General features: G+C 33.7%; 1 protein-coding gene across 1 annotated transcript in view; it reads right to left on the bottom strand.

Moving 5' to 3' along the window:
* Positions 1–16,961, bottom strand: part of LOC107564591 (wiskott-Aldrich syndrome protein family member 1-like) — a 91,845-nt gene that overhangs the window by 20,645 nt on the left and 54,239 nt on the right. Inside the window, exons 4-5 of the mRNA XM_016249711.1 lie at positions 7,021–7,174; positions 4,782–4,899 (exon numbers count right to left, since the gene is read on the bottom strand). Coding sequence (XP_016105197.1) covers positions 4,782–4,899; positions 7,021–7,174 — 272 coding nt within the window. The remainder of the gene's footprint in view (positions 1–4,781; positions 4,900–7,020; positions 7,175–16,961) is intronic.

Here is a 16,961-nt window from a genome sequence, read left to right as displayed (position 1 = left end):
TCCAGAAAGCTCTGGCTCACCCTCCGATGCTGCAATCGACATCCGATTGTCAGGGGAAGCCTCGGAAGAAACAGGTGGTACCCCCCGGAAGGGTCCAGCCCTCTCTTCCTGAGAGCTCCGCTGGTTTCGAAGTGCCGGCGGGCTTGGGATTTCGTCGGTCCTCCGACGTGACGTCGAGAGTGACCAACTGAAAGGGAACTCAGAATTGCTAGATTTAAACTCAATCTCAAAATTACACACAAAAAAACAGAATTGCGAGATATAAACTCAATCTCAAAATTACAAGAAAAAACATAGAATTGCGAGATATAAACAAACTCAGAATTGCGAGATTTAAACTCAATCTCAAAATTACAAGAAAAAACATAGAATTGCGAGATATAAACAAACTCAGAATTGCGAGATTTAAACTCAATCTCAAAATTACAAGAAAAAACATAGAATTGCGAGATATAAACAAACTCAGAATTGCGAGATTTAAACTCAATCTCAAAATTACAAGAAAAAACAGAATTGCGACATAAACTCAGAATTGCAAGATTTAAACTCAATCTTAAAATTACAAGAAAATACATAGAATTGCGAGACATAAACAAACTCAGAATTGCGAGATTTAAACTCAATCTCAAAATTACAAGAAAAAACAATTGCGAGATATAAAGAAACTCAGAATTGCGAGATTTAAACTCAATCTCAAAATTACAAGAAAAAACAATTGCGAGATATAAAGAAACTCAGAATTGCGAGATTTAAACTCAATCTCAAAATTACAAGAAAAAACGGAATTGCGACATAAATAAACTCAGAATTGCAAGATTTAAACTCAATCTCAAAATTACAAGAAAAAACATAGAATTGCGAGATATAAACAAACTCAGAATTGCGAGATTTCAACTCAATCTCAAAATTACAAGAAAAAACAGAATTGCGAGATATAAACAAACTCAGAATTGAGTGTAATACAGTGTAATTATACATTTAAGTACTAAAATATAATATAATCAGATTAAAACATTTATATTTACTAAATTTACATACACATTTTAACCTGTTTAACTGTATACATTTTTCCAGTGTCCAGTAATTTAATTCATTTTTATTCCAAATTCAATTGAAATAAAATAATAACATATTCTTTTAGTATTTTATAATAGTGTGTGTGTGTATATAACACATTAAGGGTATCAGTCAGTGCTGTTTTAGTATATTTATATACTGTTATAGTATTTATTCATATTTTCAATTTGCTTTTATTTTTTTATACTTTTTAGTTTTCATTTTAATTTTAGTTTACGTTTTAATTTTTTTAATTTTTATAATTTTTCTGTTTACTTCTGCTTTAATTTATTTCTAATTCAGTTTTAGTAATTGTAGTACTTATTTTTTTATTTTAGTTTAAGTTTTAGTAATCTTATGTGCTTTTGTTATTTTTATAATTTCTTTGTTTATTTCTGCTTTCATTTATTTTTATTTCAGTTTTAGTAACTGTAGTACTTATTTTATTTTATTGATTTTTAAACAAATCTGAATGAACCACTTCACTGCGATGCATGAAGCCATTGTTTTTTTAAAAGAGAGAGATATTTTTATCACTGTTTGCTGCTCAACAGACTGAGTTTAATGATTGAGTTATTTACATTACACAAATGAGCTTGTTAGTGAAACAGCTGTTCTGTTTCGAAACCAGCTGATCTACAGTCACACTACTGTAATGTATAGTTATGTTGGGTTTGTAGCGTCACCAGTGTTGGGGAAAGTTACTTTTAAAAGTAATGCATTACAATATTGCGTTACTCCCTAAAAAAGTAACTAATTACGTTACCTAGTTACTTTTTATGGAAAGTAATGCGTTACGTTACTTTTTAAATCTGGGCAGGGCTTGCTTGTTTGTTTTTAATATAAAAAAGTTCTTATTTTACAAATGTAAAAGCCCTTTTCACAACAGAAGTGAAATGAATACGCCTCAGGCTGAAGGAAATGAAAATTCACGCCTGTACAGTAGAGGGCGCAGCTCAAACAAATTGCATGAAGAATATGACGCAGGAGAAGAAAGTTCAACACTATTCAGCAATAACAAAAATTACACAAATGTGTCATTTTTGCTTATTAGTATGGTTGAATATTAGATTAGATCATCAAAGGTCAGTAGCAAAGACATTGGTTAATAAAATGGGATTAAATACATAAATGATATTTGTCTTATTTAACATATTTAATTATTGCAGGTTTATATAATATTCTGAGTTTGCATTTGACTGTTTTTGTTCATTTTGAGGAATACTGAATCTGTTTTTGTGCAGTGAGAAGACTAGATGTTCATATTTAGTCTAGAACTACAGTAACATCACAGCGCACACAACGCCTCGGCACTTACTCCCCATTTCTCTCACCATGGCAACACGAGAGCTGTCAGTCAAGACATGGGAAACAAAGTAACTAGCGTTACTTATTTGAAAAAGTTTAAAAAGTAATGCGTTACTTTACTAGTTACTTGAAAAAAGTAATCTGATTACATAACTTGCGTTATTTGTAATGAGTTACCCCCAACACTGAGCATCACTAGTTTTGGTTAGTTGTGTCTGAGAGAGACTGAGAGCCGCTGGAGCAGTTTTCGGTAACACTTTACTTGAAGGGGTGTGCATAAGACTGACATGACACCTTCATAATCATGATATGACACATGTCATGAATATGAACGAGGTTTTGTGCATGTTTATGACAACTGTCATTAAGTGTAAATCGTTCAGTTATGTCATTTTTAATGCAAATATGACATTATTTGACCTAACCCTACCACTACCCTTACCCCTAACCATAGCCCATAACAAAGACATCTCAAACAATGTCATCTTTGCATTAAAAATGACATAACTGAGCGAATGACACTTAATGACAGTTGTCATAAACATGCATAAAAAAACTTCATATTCATGACGTGTGTCGTGTCATGATTATGTAGGTGTCGTGTCAGTCTTATGCACACCCCTTCAAGTAAAGTGTAACCCAGTTTTCCACACATCAGTCACTCCTAATGTAATCAAGTCGCATCTAATCGAATGCAGCCGATCCCACTTCCACTGCATTTACACACTTAATATGAATGAATGACGGGAAGCAGCTCAGTGCTCCACATCACAGCTAATCACATTCTGTGTGTCTGTACGTGAACACAATCACTGCAAACACTCTTTCTGCTTCATAAAGCTTCTGGAAAACATTTATATTCTACATACTTTACATACAGTTTATATTCATGACGATTTCATATATATAATTACCTTCTCCAGTAATATATTGCAAATAAAATAGTTTTGAAATAAATAACAATTACATCATGTTTTATGTATTTTACAATTTTCCTAAATTTCCTTTTTTTAATTTTTTATAAATAAATTACAATATTTTTTCATGATGATAATTGGATAACACTCATTGACTTAAACATGCAACATAGTTGTATTTTTTTCCCTTTATTTTACTTTTTGCATGAAACATTCTTTGGTGTCCGTGTTGTTTTTTTTTAAATGATTCTCACACTTTTATGTCATTTCAGAACAAATACATATATATATATATATACACACATATCATGTCAATTATAAATTATTATTACATATCATGTATCATATATATATATATACTGTATATAGCCAAAAGGCAGAAAAATGTTGACATTTATTTTCTTTATTTATAACATTTTATTATAATTACATAATATAATATAATAATTATATAAATTAAACAAATTTAAAAATAATTACATAATATTTTACAATATTTTCCTAGATTTTTTTTCTCATAATCTTCTGAATGTGTTATAATTTTTTTTAGATTAATTGTATTAATTCATAATATTTTAAAATATTAATGAATATATAAGACTATTAATTAACTAATATTCCAACCCATCCATAATCTTAGACTGCCATTTGACATCAAGATTTTGATGGTTTAAATGTCCATGTTGTTGTGATTGTCACGAATCCGGTCCATGAACTTTCCAATTCATTGACTCTCGCACTACACACTGTTGCACATCACCCCGGACTACATTTCCCATCATGCATTGCACTGATTGCACTCAGCACGAATTGCACACACCTGTTTACACTGATGATATTGCTAGTAATTATCAGATGCATTTATGAAAGTCCTTTTAATATAAAAGCATGCATTTACAAAGTCAAAGAGTTTTAATTAGTTAAATAACCTTTTAATAAAAGCGTCTGATAATTGCCTGAGCTGCTGATCATATTAACACACACATCTTAACATTTAATAAGATTGTGCCTGAGTTGCATATTTTAAATTGTTAAAGTAGCAACGCAAAGGAAATGTAGATGTTATGTATATTTTAAAATGGTTTTATTAAATGCAAGTAGATCTTGACCTGTAATATCACAATGTACAAGCAGTTTAACTGCAGTAACGTCAGAGAAGAGACGAGAGAATCTGCCATCATGCATAAAAATACAATCTGCTTCTAATTAGCCTGTGATTAGCCCACTGTGTGTGTGTGTGTGTGTGTGTGTGTGTGTTGGTCTGTAATGTAAACGCAGTCAGAAAACACCTCATGTCAAGAGAAACAGCTCATTCAAACTCACACTCAATGACAGCAAACGACAGAGCAGCCAAAACGGAGTGAAAAATGACTGAACGTAACCATAACGTATGTTATAAGTATGAGATTTTAGTGCTTGACCCCCTTGGATGCCACACCCATTCCGGTCTCATTTGCATATAAGCCACACCCCTCTGCTGTGTGGCCCCGCCCCTCTCACCTTCTGTTTCCGCCTCTCTTTCCTCTTGTCTTCTGTGTCCTGCAGCATCTTCTCTCTCCACAGATCGAAGAAGTACGACGGGTTGGTGTAGAACTTCAGCCCTTCCTTCCCATCATCCCTAGAGACAGACGCAGATCAGGTGTGTTCAGTGATGCCGTACTACACACCGTTCGTCAGTGAGAGCAGTATGCCGTATGTGTAGTGTACACAGAGTTATCTGCATGTATGAATGCTACATTCGCAGAAACGTGCGGCACAGAGAACAGTAATGGAGTGCTGAATCCCATAATGCAATGCACTTGGCTTGTAATATCAGATCATTTTAAATATCTCCTCTTTGACTTAGTTGATTGGACTGTCAAAATGCATGCGATTTTTATACTAAATTAAATTGAAATAAAAATAATGGCATAATGTGCTTTAATATTATTAATATTTTATATAATAATATACATGTATATTTCATGATGATAATTGGACTGTCAAAATGCATGCCATTTTATAAAAAATTTTATTAAAATAAATATATAATTACATAATATTTTATATATTGTATTTAATTTTTTTTATTTTAAATAATAATATACATTTATTTTATATCATAATATTTTTCATGATGATAATTTGACTGTAAAATGTGTCATTTTTTACGAAATTTAATTGAAATAAAAAATTATTACATACTATTTAATAGATGTTATATTATTTGTATTGTGAATAATAATATACATACAGTATTTTTTAAATATATTTTAGATGATAATATTTTTTTATTTGACAAAATGTGTCATTTTATACAAAATTTAAATGAACAAAATAATTACACAATATGTCATATAGTTGATCATATTATTTGTATCTTATATAATAATATACATATGTTTTTATATATTTTATATAATATTTTTATGATGATAATTGGACTGTCAAAACATCATTTTGTACAAAATTTTACTGAAATAAAATATTAACATTTATATATATATAAATATTTTTGACTTGAATAAAATGCAATTGTTATGTAAACAGTTACATGAAGAGTTAAATGTATGGAAGCATATGGGTAGCAAAATTCATTTTGAAATGTAATATGCAAAATGACCATGCATTTCTTTATTTAAATTGACATGTTCCCATACAAATGTGCAACATTTAGTGCAAAATGAAAATTTAATTATATAATTTACATTTGCCATTTTCTACACTAGTTTTAATATGTAAATTAAAAACATATTTTAATGCTTTATAAGTTGCAAAATTAAAAAGAAATTGTATTACACAAATTGATTAGATGTTTAAAATGTCCAAGCAAAAACTGTAGCAAAATTATAATTTAAATGCCATTTTTCCTAAATGCATTTAGACTTACAGGTAGGACACTTGGGATTGCATTGTCATCGTGATACCGCGTGATAATTGTAGCAAAATGCAGTGTGAATTCGACAATAGGTCATGTTAAAATGTTTTTAATTTACATATTAAAAAGTAGGAAATGGCAAATCTAAATTATATAATTGAATTTTCATTTTGCACTAAACGTTGCACATATGTATGGGAACATGTCAATTTAAATAAAGAAATGCATTGCCATTTTGCAAATTACATTTCAAAATGAATTTTGATACCGATATGCTTCCATATTAAATGAGATTTTCAGGTTGTCATTTTTTTCAGAACCGTCAGTGAAACACTCAAGTTCATCGCTGTCTGATTACAGTTCATGTTATTTGTGAGCCTGCAGCACAAAAGCAGTGTTAAGTCGCTGGGGCATATTTGTAGCAATAGCCAACAATACATTGTATGGGTCACAATTATTGATTTTTCTTTTATGCCAAAAATCATTAGGACATTAAGTAAAGATCATGTTCCATGAAGATATTTTGTAAATTTCCTACCGTAAATACATCAAAACTTAATTTTTGATTAGTGACATGCATTGCTAAGAACTTAATTTGGACAACTTTAAAGACGATTTTCTCAATATTTAGATTTTTTTGCACCCTCAGATTCCAGATTTTCAAATAATTGTGTCTCAGCCAAATATTGTCCTATCCTAACAAACCATCAATGGAAAGATTATTTATTCAGCTTTCAGATGATGCATAAATCTCAATTTCGAAAAACTGACCCTTATGACTGGTTTTGTGCCTCAGGGTTACATTTTAGTAATACTGAGGTCAGATGTAAACATCTCCGGTGTGATGATCTGTCGGGTCTGATGTGTGAATGTGGTTCTGACCTGTAGGGTGTGAGGATGTTCAGCGGCGGAGGTTGTTCGCACAGCTCGTATGTCTCCTGCATGGGGACGGGAAGAGACTGACGCTCAAACAGCTGCTGGTCCTGGATGGTGGAGCTGCGGAAGGCCTTCCTCATGGTGATGTCCTGAAGAGACACTGAGACACAAACACACAGCATTCACTGGCTGACATCTGCCTTTCTACAGGTGAGGCTTTACATTTTCTTGAAACACTTACCAGACTGACACATGTACATACCGTGTCAGTAACAACACTTACAATGTACAAAAAAGAAAATGAAACAAACAAACACTAGGGGCTCATTTTACATGAAAAGTGTCTTAGTACAAACCAACATTGGGTTAATACGGTATGTAGTTTGGAAGTTAGATTTAATAATCCATTGCAAAACAATAACAACCACAGCTTTAAGGGGTTAATATAACCCACGTTAAAATATATTTTAATACCTAATCAAGAATTTTGATCCTCCTCTATTATATTGTTAATATCCTTACATTCAATAAATAATCAAAAACGACTCCAGATTTTCTTAATTTAGCTTTTTTACCCTTAAGAATATAGGTTATCTTTTTCATTGCAATGCATGAAGATATTTCTCTTAACCGACGAGTTATGGTAGGCCTTTGTCTTTTTCCAATAAATGGCAATGAGCCTTTCGGCATGTAAAATGCACATGTCTATCAATACTTGATTATCATTTTTAATATTCCAGTTATCTGGATGAATGCCAAGAATGAAAAAACCCCAAGATCTAATGAGTCTGACTGAATTAAAGGGATATATCCTATCAGTGTTGGGAAGGTTACAGATTACAAGTTACCCTGTTTAAAATGTAATAAGTAGTGTAACTATATCAATTACTTTATTAAAGTCATGTAACTGATCATATTTGATTACTTTGCAAAATTTCGAACAAATGTTTTCAACTGATAATCATTTTGAAACATTTAAAGCAGGCAGCGTTAATCTTACAGTAGTGATCAACACTGATTACTCTCAGACTTTCAAAAGCCTTCATCACTTGAATTAAGATTGGGGTTAGTACCATTTTTTTTTAAATGTGGCCCATAATAACTAAAAGACCTGTATATTGTTTATACAAACTTCACAGAAAATGGTGCAAATGTACATCAGGACAGTCTGAGTAAACCTGCCAAATCTCATTAATTTACAGCAATAGAGGCTGCAAGCACGACAAAATTTAATTTAAAATGTACTTTAAAGGCTTTTAATTTGACATTATTACAAAACACATTTGTAAAAATCTGTTAAGTACACTTAAGTTGCCTTTTATTTGATTAATATTATTGCAAGTAGTTTAGACTTTTAAGATTTGAAGTAGAATACTAAGTGCACACATTCAGTACAATTAAGTGCACTTTTTAACAAGGGTAAAAGATAGCCAACCTAAAAGTCAAACTAAATATTATATGAGCTTTTTATTTTCTATTTGTTTTGCATGAGTTTTGCAACCATGTTACCAAAATATGTGTGTCTGAATACAAATTCCAGACAGATTTGTTCATTATTTTCATTCAATAAAATAATTTCAAATGTATATTTCAAAATGATCAGGTTTGCCGATTTAGCCTAAAAGAAGACGTTTAAGTGAGTCTTGATGTGGATGTAGGCTTGAGAAGAGAAGTGAATTTTTGAATGACATTTTTATTGTATTTTTATCTGTTTTGCAGTTTGAAAGACATGATCCGTGTGAACAGAGTCATAAGGCACGAGCTGCATAACATCTCAAGATTTGCTCCTTTTGTGTTCCTCAGATGAATAAGCTTCACGTGGGTTCGAAGCGACACAAAGGTGAGTAAATGATGGCGGCTTTTATAGGAAAATCTTTACATGCTGTCGATATCTGCAGAGAACGGAGCGATGCGGATGAATGAAGACTCTTGCAGAGCTTTTATAGCCGTGGCTCCTTTCATACTGACGTGTTTCTAAAGGAAAGAGCCGTGAATCCAAACCCTCTCAATGAACTCAATGTGTGTGTGTGTTTATTAGCAGCTCTTCATCAATATCATCTGTGAGCAGAAACAGCAACATCTTTTTGAATCTGTTTTCAGCGATTTCTCTCTTTGAAATCTTCTCCAGTCCTTCAGCTTTTCTCAAAGTCAAATAATTCAGTCAGTGTTGTTTACATATGTTTAAATATTCAGATTCATGTAAAATGGCATGTTTCATGAACACATCTGACAGGAACAAATCACCGAATTGATTTTAACGGTTCATTGAAATGGACACTAAAAACGAGTCACAGAAATGTATTAAAAATATTCCATTGCATGCATAAACTTTCAGTTATCTCATAAACTTGTGTTTATTTTATTATGGCAACATTTCTCGTTTTTAAAATGATACCGATATTAAAAACGAATTAAATGATACTATAAATGATGAACTACAATTAAAGTGAAAACAGAAAATATAAACATTAAATCTAATTTAAAATAATAATAAAAACTATAATAGTATATATATCAATGATAATAAAATAATACTGATTCATATCAGGTTATTATAATTTTTCAATTAAATTTACTTGTTTGCCTAATTTTAAAATATGTAATAAAAAATGTGTGATAGTGTGTGTGTGTATATATATATATATATATATATATATATATATATATATATATATATATATATATATATATATATATATAAGAATATAAGAACTTTGCAGTTTTATTTTAGCTAAATGTTCAGTATTCTAGTTTGACTGTAGTTGAACTACTTAAATTATGAACAGCTTAAAGTAGCTTTCCCAACACTGGTATAAACGATGACGATAGAAACACTGATGAAAGAGCGAAAGCGAATCTCAGGACTTACTGTCCAGCTCGTATTGGGTAAGTGAGGATTCGGTCAGGTTCCTCATGCTGTAGGGGGCTGAAGACGGTAGGGCAGAGGGGAGAGGAGGAAAGATAACCCGAGTAAATACAAAATGCAGTTTTGAAATAATGGTTTTATTTATTAAGGGAAAAAAGCTGTCCAAACCGGCCTGGCACTACGTGAAAAAGTAATATTAAAAGTAATATATTATATATATATATAGTAAAACAAAAATTGAAAGTTACAAATAAAACGCTTTGTTGTAAACAGTGTTAATTTCGTCAATGACATTTTTTTCACTAACGACAACGAGATGATAACGAACTAAAACTCTTTTTGAATGACAAAAGCTATGATGTAAATCTATTGACATTTTCGTCAACGAATAAAAACGAGACGAAAATGTTAGGGAGGGACACTCAATTCGGTCCAGTTTTCTGAGCGCACACACTGAAGCACACACACACAGAAAGCGCCTCTCACAGCGCGCAAGTACTCTCTCGAGTCGCATGAACGGAGAATTACACAAAATGATGTCGAATTGTCAGTTTTGACGAGTATTCACGTAAACACAGTTGATTACGTCTTAAGTGAACGTAAACAGCAGGGAGAACGTGTATCAGTACATTGCATCCATTGCAGCGGCGCATTCAGTTTTAAAGGGACAGCAGCCTAATTTAGTTGCTATTGTCCGAGTCATTGATGTTAATCAAGCAACAAAAGAAAGACTTGACTGAAAAACTTTAGTAGCCCTAAAGATTAATCTACATTTATTTATAGAAATAAATATCTCTGCTTGAAAGAATGAAGAATATGGTAAACAAGTTGCTATAAAGAATGCATAACCATTGGTATTTCATTAAAAAGAAGACCATGTTCTTGTTCTTTATGAGAAGTGGTTTTATTTCATTTTAACATAAAATTAAACATGTTGTGTGTCACCGCAGTTAAATCGTTGTCTGACATGATAAAACCTTACTATCAAACCTATATAATGAGTTTGGAAATTTTAGAGAAATGCTTAATAAATGCACTGTAACTAAACCCATTCGATTTTAGCTGACTAAATTTACTGTAGATTTAGTCGACTAAAACCTTATGATATTTAGTCAATTCAATTAAAAACAATTCAATGACTAAAATATGACTAAAACTTAATAGCATTTTAGTCAAAAGACTATGACTAAAACTAAATCTAAATTTGCTGTCAAAATGAACACTGGTAGTAAATAAAAGATTTAGTCTTTTTCGTTTTCTACTTCAAAATTTAATAATTTCACCTATAACAATGTTTTCTTGCCATTCCTTGAATACACACACACACACACACATACAGTGGGGAAAAAAAGTATTTAGTCAGCCACCAATTGTGCAAGTTCTCCCACTTAAAAAGATGAGAGAGGCCTGTAATTTTCATCATAGGTATACCTCAACTATGAGAGACAAAATGAGAAAAAAGTTGAGATATACCTATGATGAAAATTACAGGCCTCTCTCATCTTTTTAAGTGGGAGAACTTGCACAATTGGTGGCTGACTAAATACTTTTTTGCCCCACTGTATATATGTATATTTACATTTATGCATTAAGCAGATCCTTTTATCCAAAGAGCCCTTTTTTGTCAAATGGATTTGCAACACTTACTGTAAAACAACCCACAAACTAACAGCATTTTTTAGATGATTCTGACGTGTTGGATGACCACTAGAAACATTACCCGTCCAGATGAATTATGGGTCATAATGAGCCTCAGTTTGACCACAGACCAGCAGAGACAGAGGATCTGCAGTTAATTCAGATCAGATGCTCTACATAAAGTGTGAAACATTTACAGCATGAATTGTGTTCATATGTGCATCTGTTTGTTCCTCAGTGTTGACGCTTCATTAATTATGACGCGAGTGAGCATCCGATTTCAATGAACGGAGGCATCCAGTTCATCACAACACTTGCAGAGCAGAAACAAATGTATTGAAGGTCTTTTATTTATCATTTATCTCGACATGAGCCTCATTCACTCGCACTCATGGTGCTTATAGCTTTGTGTTCCCCGCTGCACATGTTGGACATTTGGCTGAAATAATGTTGAAACAGCATTTAATGCCACATGGTTGTAAATGGGCAAACAGAATCAACATTAAATCAACATTAACATTTTAATTTACGCATTACATTGAAACAACATTGCAAATTCAAAGTTGACTTGCCCAACTGTAACAAAATTCAACAGTGATATAAAGTGTTATTTTAGAATTAAGAGACTGTTATAGATTTGTATTAATAGCTTGAATAAGTTATTTTTATATTTTGTTTTAATTTTAGTTAGTGTTTTGCCATTTTTATAAAAATTTAAAAAGGTAATCGTGACTTTTTACCTCATAATTCCGACTCTGTTTCTTGTATATAAACTCGCCATTTTTATTTGCAATTCTGAGTTTACGTGTCTTTGTTTTTAATTTAATTTAATTTAAATACTTAGTTATTAATTTTCAGTTAGCAAATTATTACTATTAATTTAAAAAATTTTTTTTTATTAAAAACCAATTCCAGTGGCCCTGTCTGAACAATATATCACTTTTTGCTGACATTTTATATTTTTATATATGTATATGGGTAAGTGTGTATCTTTGGTGATCTATCAATTCATTTTCACCTTCACTCTTTATTTATTATTAATTTGAAATGTCCTATTATTAAAAAAACATTTTATTTTATAATACAAATATTTAATTTGCATTTATGCATTTGGTAGTCACTTGTATTCAAAGTGGCATCGCATTGCATTCACATTTATATTATTAAATTTTATTATCTAAATCCCAAACTCCCAAACTCATCTGTCAGACTCGAGTGCTGCAGATCCTCCAGTGCTTTTCACTTCGGATCTTTCCGTGTCGGTCTGAAGCAGAATCGGATTGACGGAGCGTTTGGGATGGATGTGTCCTTACCGACACGGATCACTTCACCGCGAGAGACGGGCAGCGGGATCTCCTCACGGTACTTCTACTCACCATTACAGCTATTACTCTCTTAACAGCTCACAGAAGACAGCAGCTGAACCCAGTCTCCGTAATAAAGCCCGTTTCCAAACACTGGAGTTCACGGAGCACGGCGTAATTGGAATTGTTTCAGGCTGATAAAAACGGTGGAGGAGCGTGAGAAGGAGAAGAGGTCATCATTACAGCGCTTTATATCCAACCCACGTTTACACTCACTATATAGAGAGCAACAGTCCAGTTCGGGAGGTAAAAACTCCATTCATTTTCTCAATAAGGCAAGGCCATAACCATGTCTTGAACATCTATATATAGATTTCACATATATATGAAATCTGACAACAACTGTATCATAAATGTGACCCTGGAGCACAAAACCATAGTTGAAATTGAACTGAATAAATTATCTTTCCATTGATGTATGGTTTGTTAGGATAGGACAATATTTGGCTGAGATACAACTATTTGAAAATCTGGAATCTGAGGGAGCAAAAAAATCACCTTTAAAGTTGTCCAGATGAAGTTCTTAGCAATGCATATTTTGATATATTTACAGTAGGAAATTTACGAAATATCTTCATGGAAGCGCAGACACTGAAGCATACACACACACACACACACACACACACACAAAAAGCGCTTCTCACAGCGCGCGAGTACTCTCTCGCGTCGCATGAACAGAGAATTACACACAAAATTATGTCGAATTGTCGTTTTTGACGAGTATTCACGTAAACAGTTGATTACGTTAACATGATCTTTACTTAATATCCTAATGATTTTTGGCAAAAAATAAAAATCTATAATTTTGACCCATACAATGTATTGTTGGCTATTGCTACAAATATCCCCCAGCGACTTAACACTGCTTTTGTGCTGCAGGGACACAAATGTTGTTTATTTTGCTCAAATAGCATTAAAAAGGCTTATTTCTCAGGCTAGACCAGCCTGTGCGCATGCATATTATTTAAATGTATTATCCTAATTATGAACACACTGGTTTGTAGTGCAAACCGTTTTACCGTTTACTGCACATTGTTATTCTTCTCGTTATTTCCCTACAGCGGCTAATGAACCGGAAGTCTCGCACATTGACAGAAAACGGATTACTTCCACATTATAAAATAAGGTACATAGCAACCAGGACTTCTAACAGCAGCTTCAGTGAGGCACTGACTTTACTCATTAGCAATTGGCTCTTTTGCTCAGAAGGCGGGGCTTCGTTCGATAGAGCGGCTATATATTGAGTGTTGCATTTTTCCCCATTCAAAATTATACGAGTGACACGTCTTGGGTATTCTATTCTAGTCTTTGCCTATGCGTTGCTTTTATTGACACACACACACACACACATCGCTCGCACACGATGCTGTATAATGCGGAACGCACACAGAAACTAGTTGTCAACACTACCCTGCGACTTTTATTATAATGATTTTTATATTTCTCAGCAACTACGTGTTTTTGAAGTAACTAAATTCACAGCTTCATTGTTTGTAGGGACAGACAAACAGATGCAGGTAATTCACACACACACTTTATCTCTCTCTCTCTCAAAATGGCCATAGTTTAGTAGTTTGCATCACTGGATATAGCTCTCAGTCATTTAACATTTCTATCGTAAAATAGTTGACTAGCATTAAATGATTTGCAGCTTCCATCTTACTTCGCTCTCTTTCGACGTTAAACTGAAGCTTTTGTGATGAAATTCGTGCTCTGCTTCTGTGAACAGTAAACCCCGCCTATATTGATTTGATTGGCCAGATCAATTATTTTGACATTGACGAGCGATGTTAGCCCGCTGAGGCAGAGCAGGCTTAAAATGTTATTTATAAAGCTTTTTTGTCATCCTAACAAGAGCGCTGCATAATGTAGGGCAGCAGATCAGTGCAAATTTCGGGGGGAGGGGGGGCAGTTTGGCCATTTCTAATTATTTTGGGGGGGGGGGCTTAATTTAGATTTTTAATAATAACTGCTAAACCTTTAAAGACAGCGTTCTTGTGAGCTCCGATCTGCATTGATTGTACTTGCTTTTGTTGAGGCCGTTCGCATTAATTTAAAGGGGTAATATGATGCAATTTCAACTTTTCCTTTCTCTTTGGAGTGTTACAAGCTCTTGGTGCATAAAGAAGATCTGTAAAGTTGCAAAGACTTCGCTGATTGGCTTGCGTGACAACTCATCATGCAAATTTTCCACTTGAGTTCAAATATTTGAAGTTGCACGGAAGACACGATTGAGGCGTATATTGCACGTTCGCGCAATCGCGTTGCTCAATTCGCATTATTCGCCTCGTCCGGCGCAAATTCGCATCTAATCGCGTCTTTGCATTGACTTTGTATGTAATCTACTCACGCAAATAATTAAATTAGCTTTTGTCGCGCAATCAAAATTTGGGGTATTGAAACTGCTTTTGAATGAGCGCTCCCTGTTCGCCCTTCGCTGATTGGCTTGCGTGACAACTCATCATGCAAATTTTCCACTCGAGTTCAAATATTTGAAGTTGCACGGAAGACACGATTGAGGCGTATATTGCACGTTCGCGCAATCGCGTTGCTCAATTCGCATTATTCGCCTCGTCCGGCGCAAATTCGCATCTATTCGCGTCTTTGCATTGACTTTTTATGTAATCTACTCACGCAAATAATTAAATTAGCTTTTGTCGTGCAATCAAAATTTGGGGTATTGAAATTGCTTTTGAATGAGCGCTCGCTGTTCACTTTCGGTTTTGCCAACACGCCACTCTGTGTAAAGCAGGTTGAAGCGACCCCAATAATGTGATATTTAGGCCCTGGAATGTGAATTGTACCAGGAGAACCCCGCCAAAATATTTGTATTTTACCCCCGAATGCGATTTTTACTGGGGGACCCCCTCGAAACCAATTGGGCTATTTTCAGGCTAGTTTTGAGTAGTAATTGGGCGGGTTTTTTAGCGAAAACCTGGCAACCCTGCACCAGACAGAGCTGTCGGCGAATCTTCCTATTGTAAAGTCATGCAGTGTGTAACCTCCCGTCGTCGTTCCATCGTGCAGTGTGAACACAGCAACAACTGAATGCTACCCCAGATAGTCACGCAGTGTCAAACCAACAGTGATGCGACGTCTTTGAAAACCGTGCAGTGTGAACTCTGCATTACTCTCCACCCAAGATCAGTCAAATCTGACTCCTGCAGCTCGTGTCGGATGTAGGGTTGCCAAGTCTGTGCTTTTTCAACGCAATTGTGCAACCGTTAAACTGTTTCTGTGGGTTGATTTTTCCCTGTGGGTTAAAGGTTTGAAATATTGCATAAATTACATTTGACTGAAATGCTTGTATTTAAATATTTTGCATTCTACTTATGATAAAACTGCACTAGATGTTAAGTTTTGTGAAGGAGGACCACTGGAAGGAAGCCTTTGCACTGTGTTTATGATCAATGTGCATAACAGGGACTGTAAAATATGTATTTTAAGTAGATAATCAGTTATTAAAAACAACATATTTTGAGTTTTGATGTTTGGGATATGGTCATTGGACTACTTTGGGCTGTTTTGACTGGCATGGGTTAGTATTGTCACGCAAACCTGGCAACCCTGACTATATGGATTTGCAGTTTGCAAGATCCTAGCTAACAAATTAGGTTATAGTAACATTGTGGGAATGTTGAACATTAAAATATCCAGTTTTCTTGTGATTAGAACGTTATTTAAATGTTACAAAAATGTTTCGTACAACAAACTGTATTTTTGATCAAATAAATGCAGCTTTGGTGAGCAGAAGAGACTTCTTTCAATTAATTATTATCACATTTTCTCAGATAGATATTTATAATAAATTGATAAAATGATCCCAATGGGCACTGGTTTCTGGGCCGGTCCAAAACCAGTTTTTCTGGCCCAGAAATGACTGTTTTCGTGTGAAATTCTGGCAGATTGAGCTCAGGCATCCTGTCAGTGGATAAGAGGAATCTGTCTCTCTCTCTCTGTCTGTTATCAGATATCTCAGCTCTGTCGAGCTTCCAGAAAACATGCTGTCAGTTTCACCAGTCGAGAAACTCAATCACAGCTGATAACAGACTGAACTGAGTGTGTGTGTGTGTCTGTGT

This window comes from Sinocyclocheilus grahami, unplaced genomic scaffold, assembly GCF_001515645.1.
Source record: "Sinocyclocheilus grahami isolate Dianchi unplaced genomic scaffold, SAMN03320097.WGS_v1.1 scaffold949.1, whole genome shotgun sequence".
Classification (NCBI taxonomy): Eukaryota; Metazoa; Chordata; class Actinopteri; order Cypriniformes; family Cyprinidae; genus Sinocyclocheilus; species Sinocyclocheilus grahami.
This window is presented reverse-complemented; position numbering and strand designations above follow the sequence as displayed.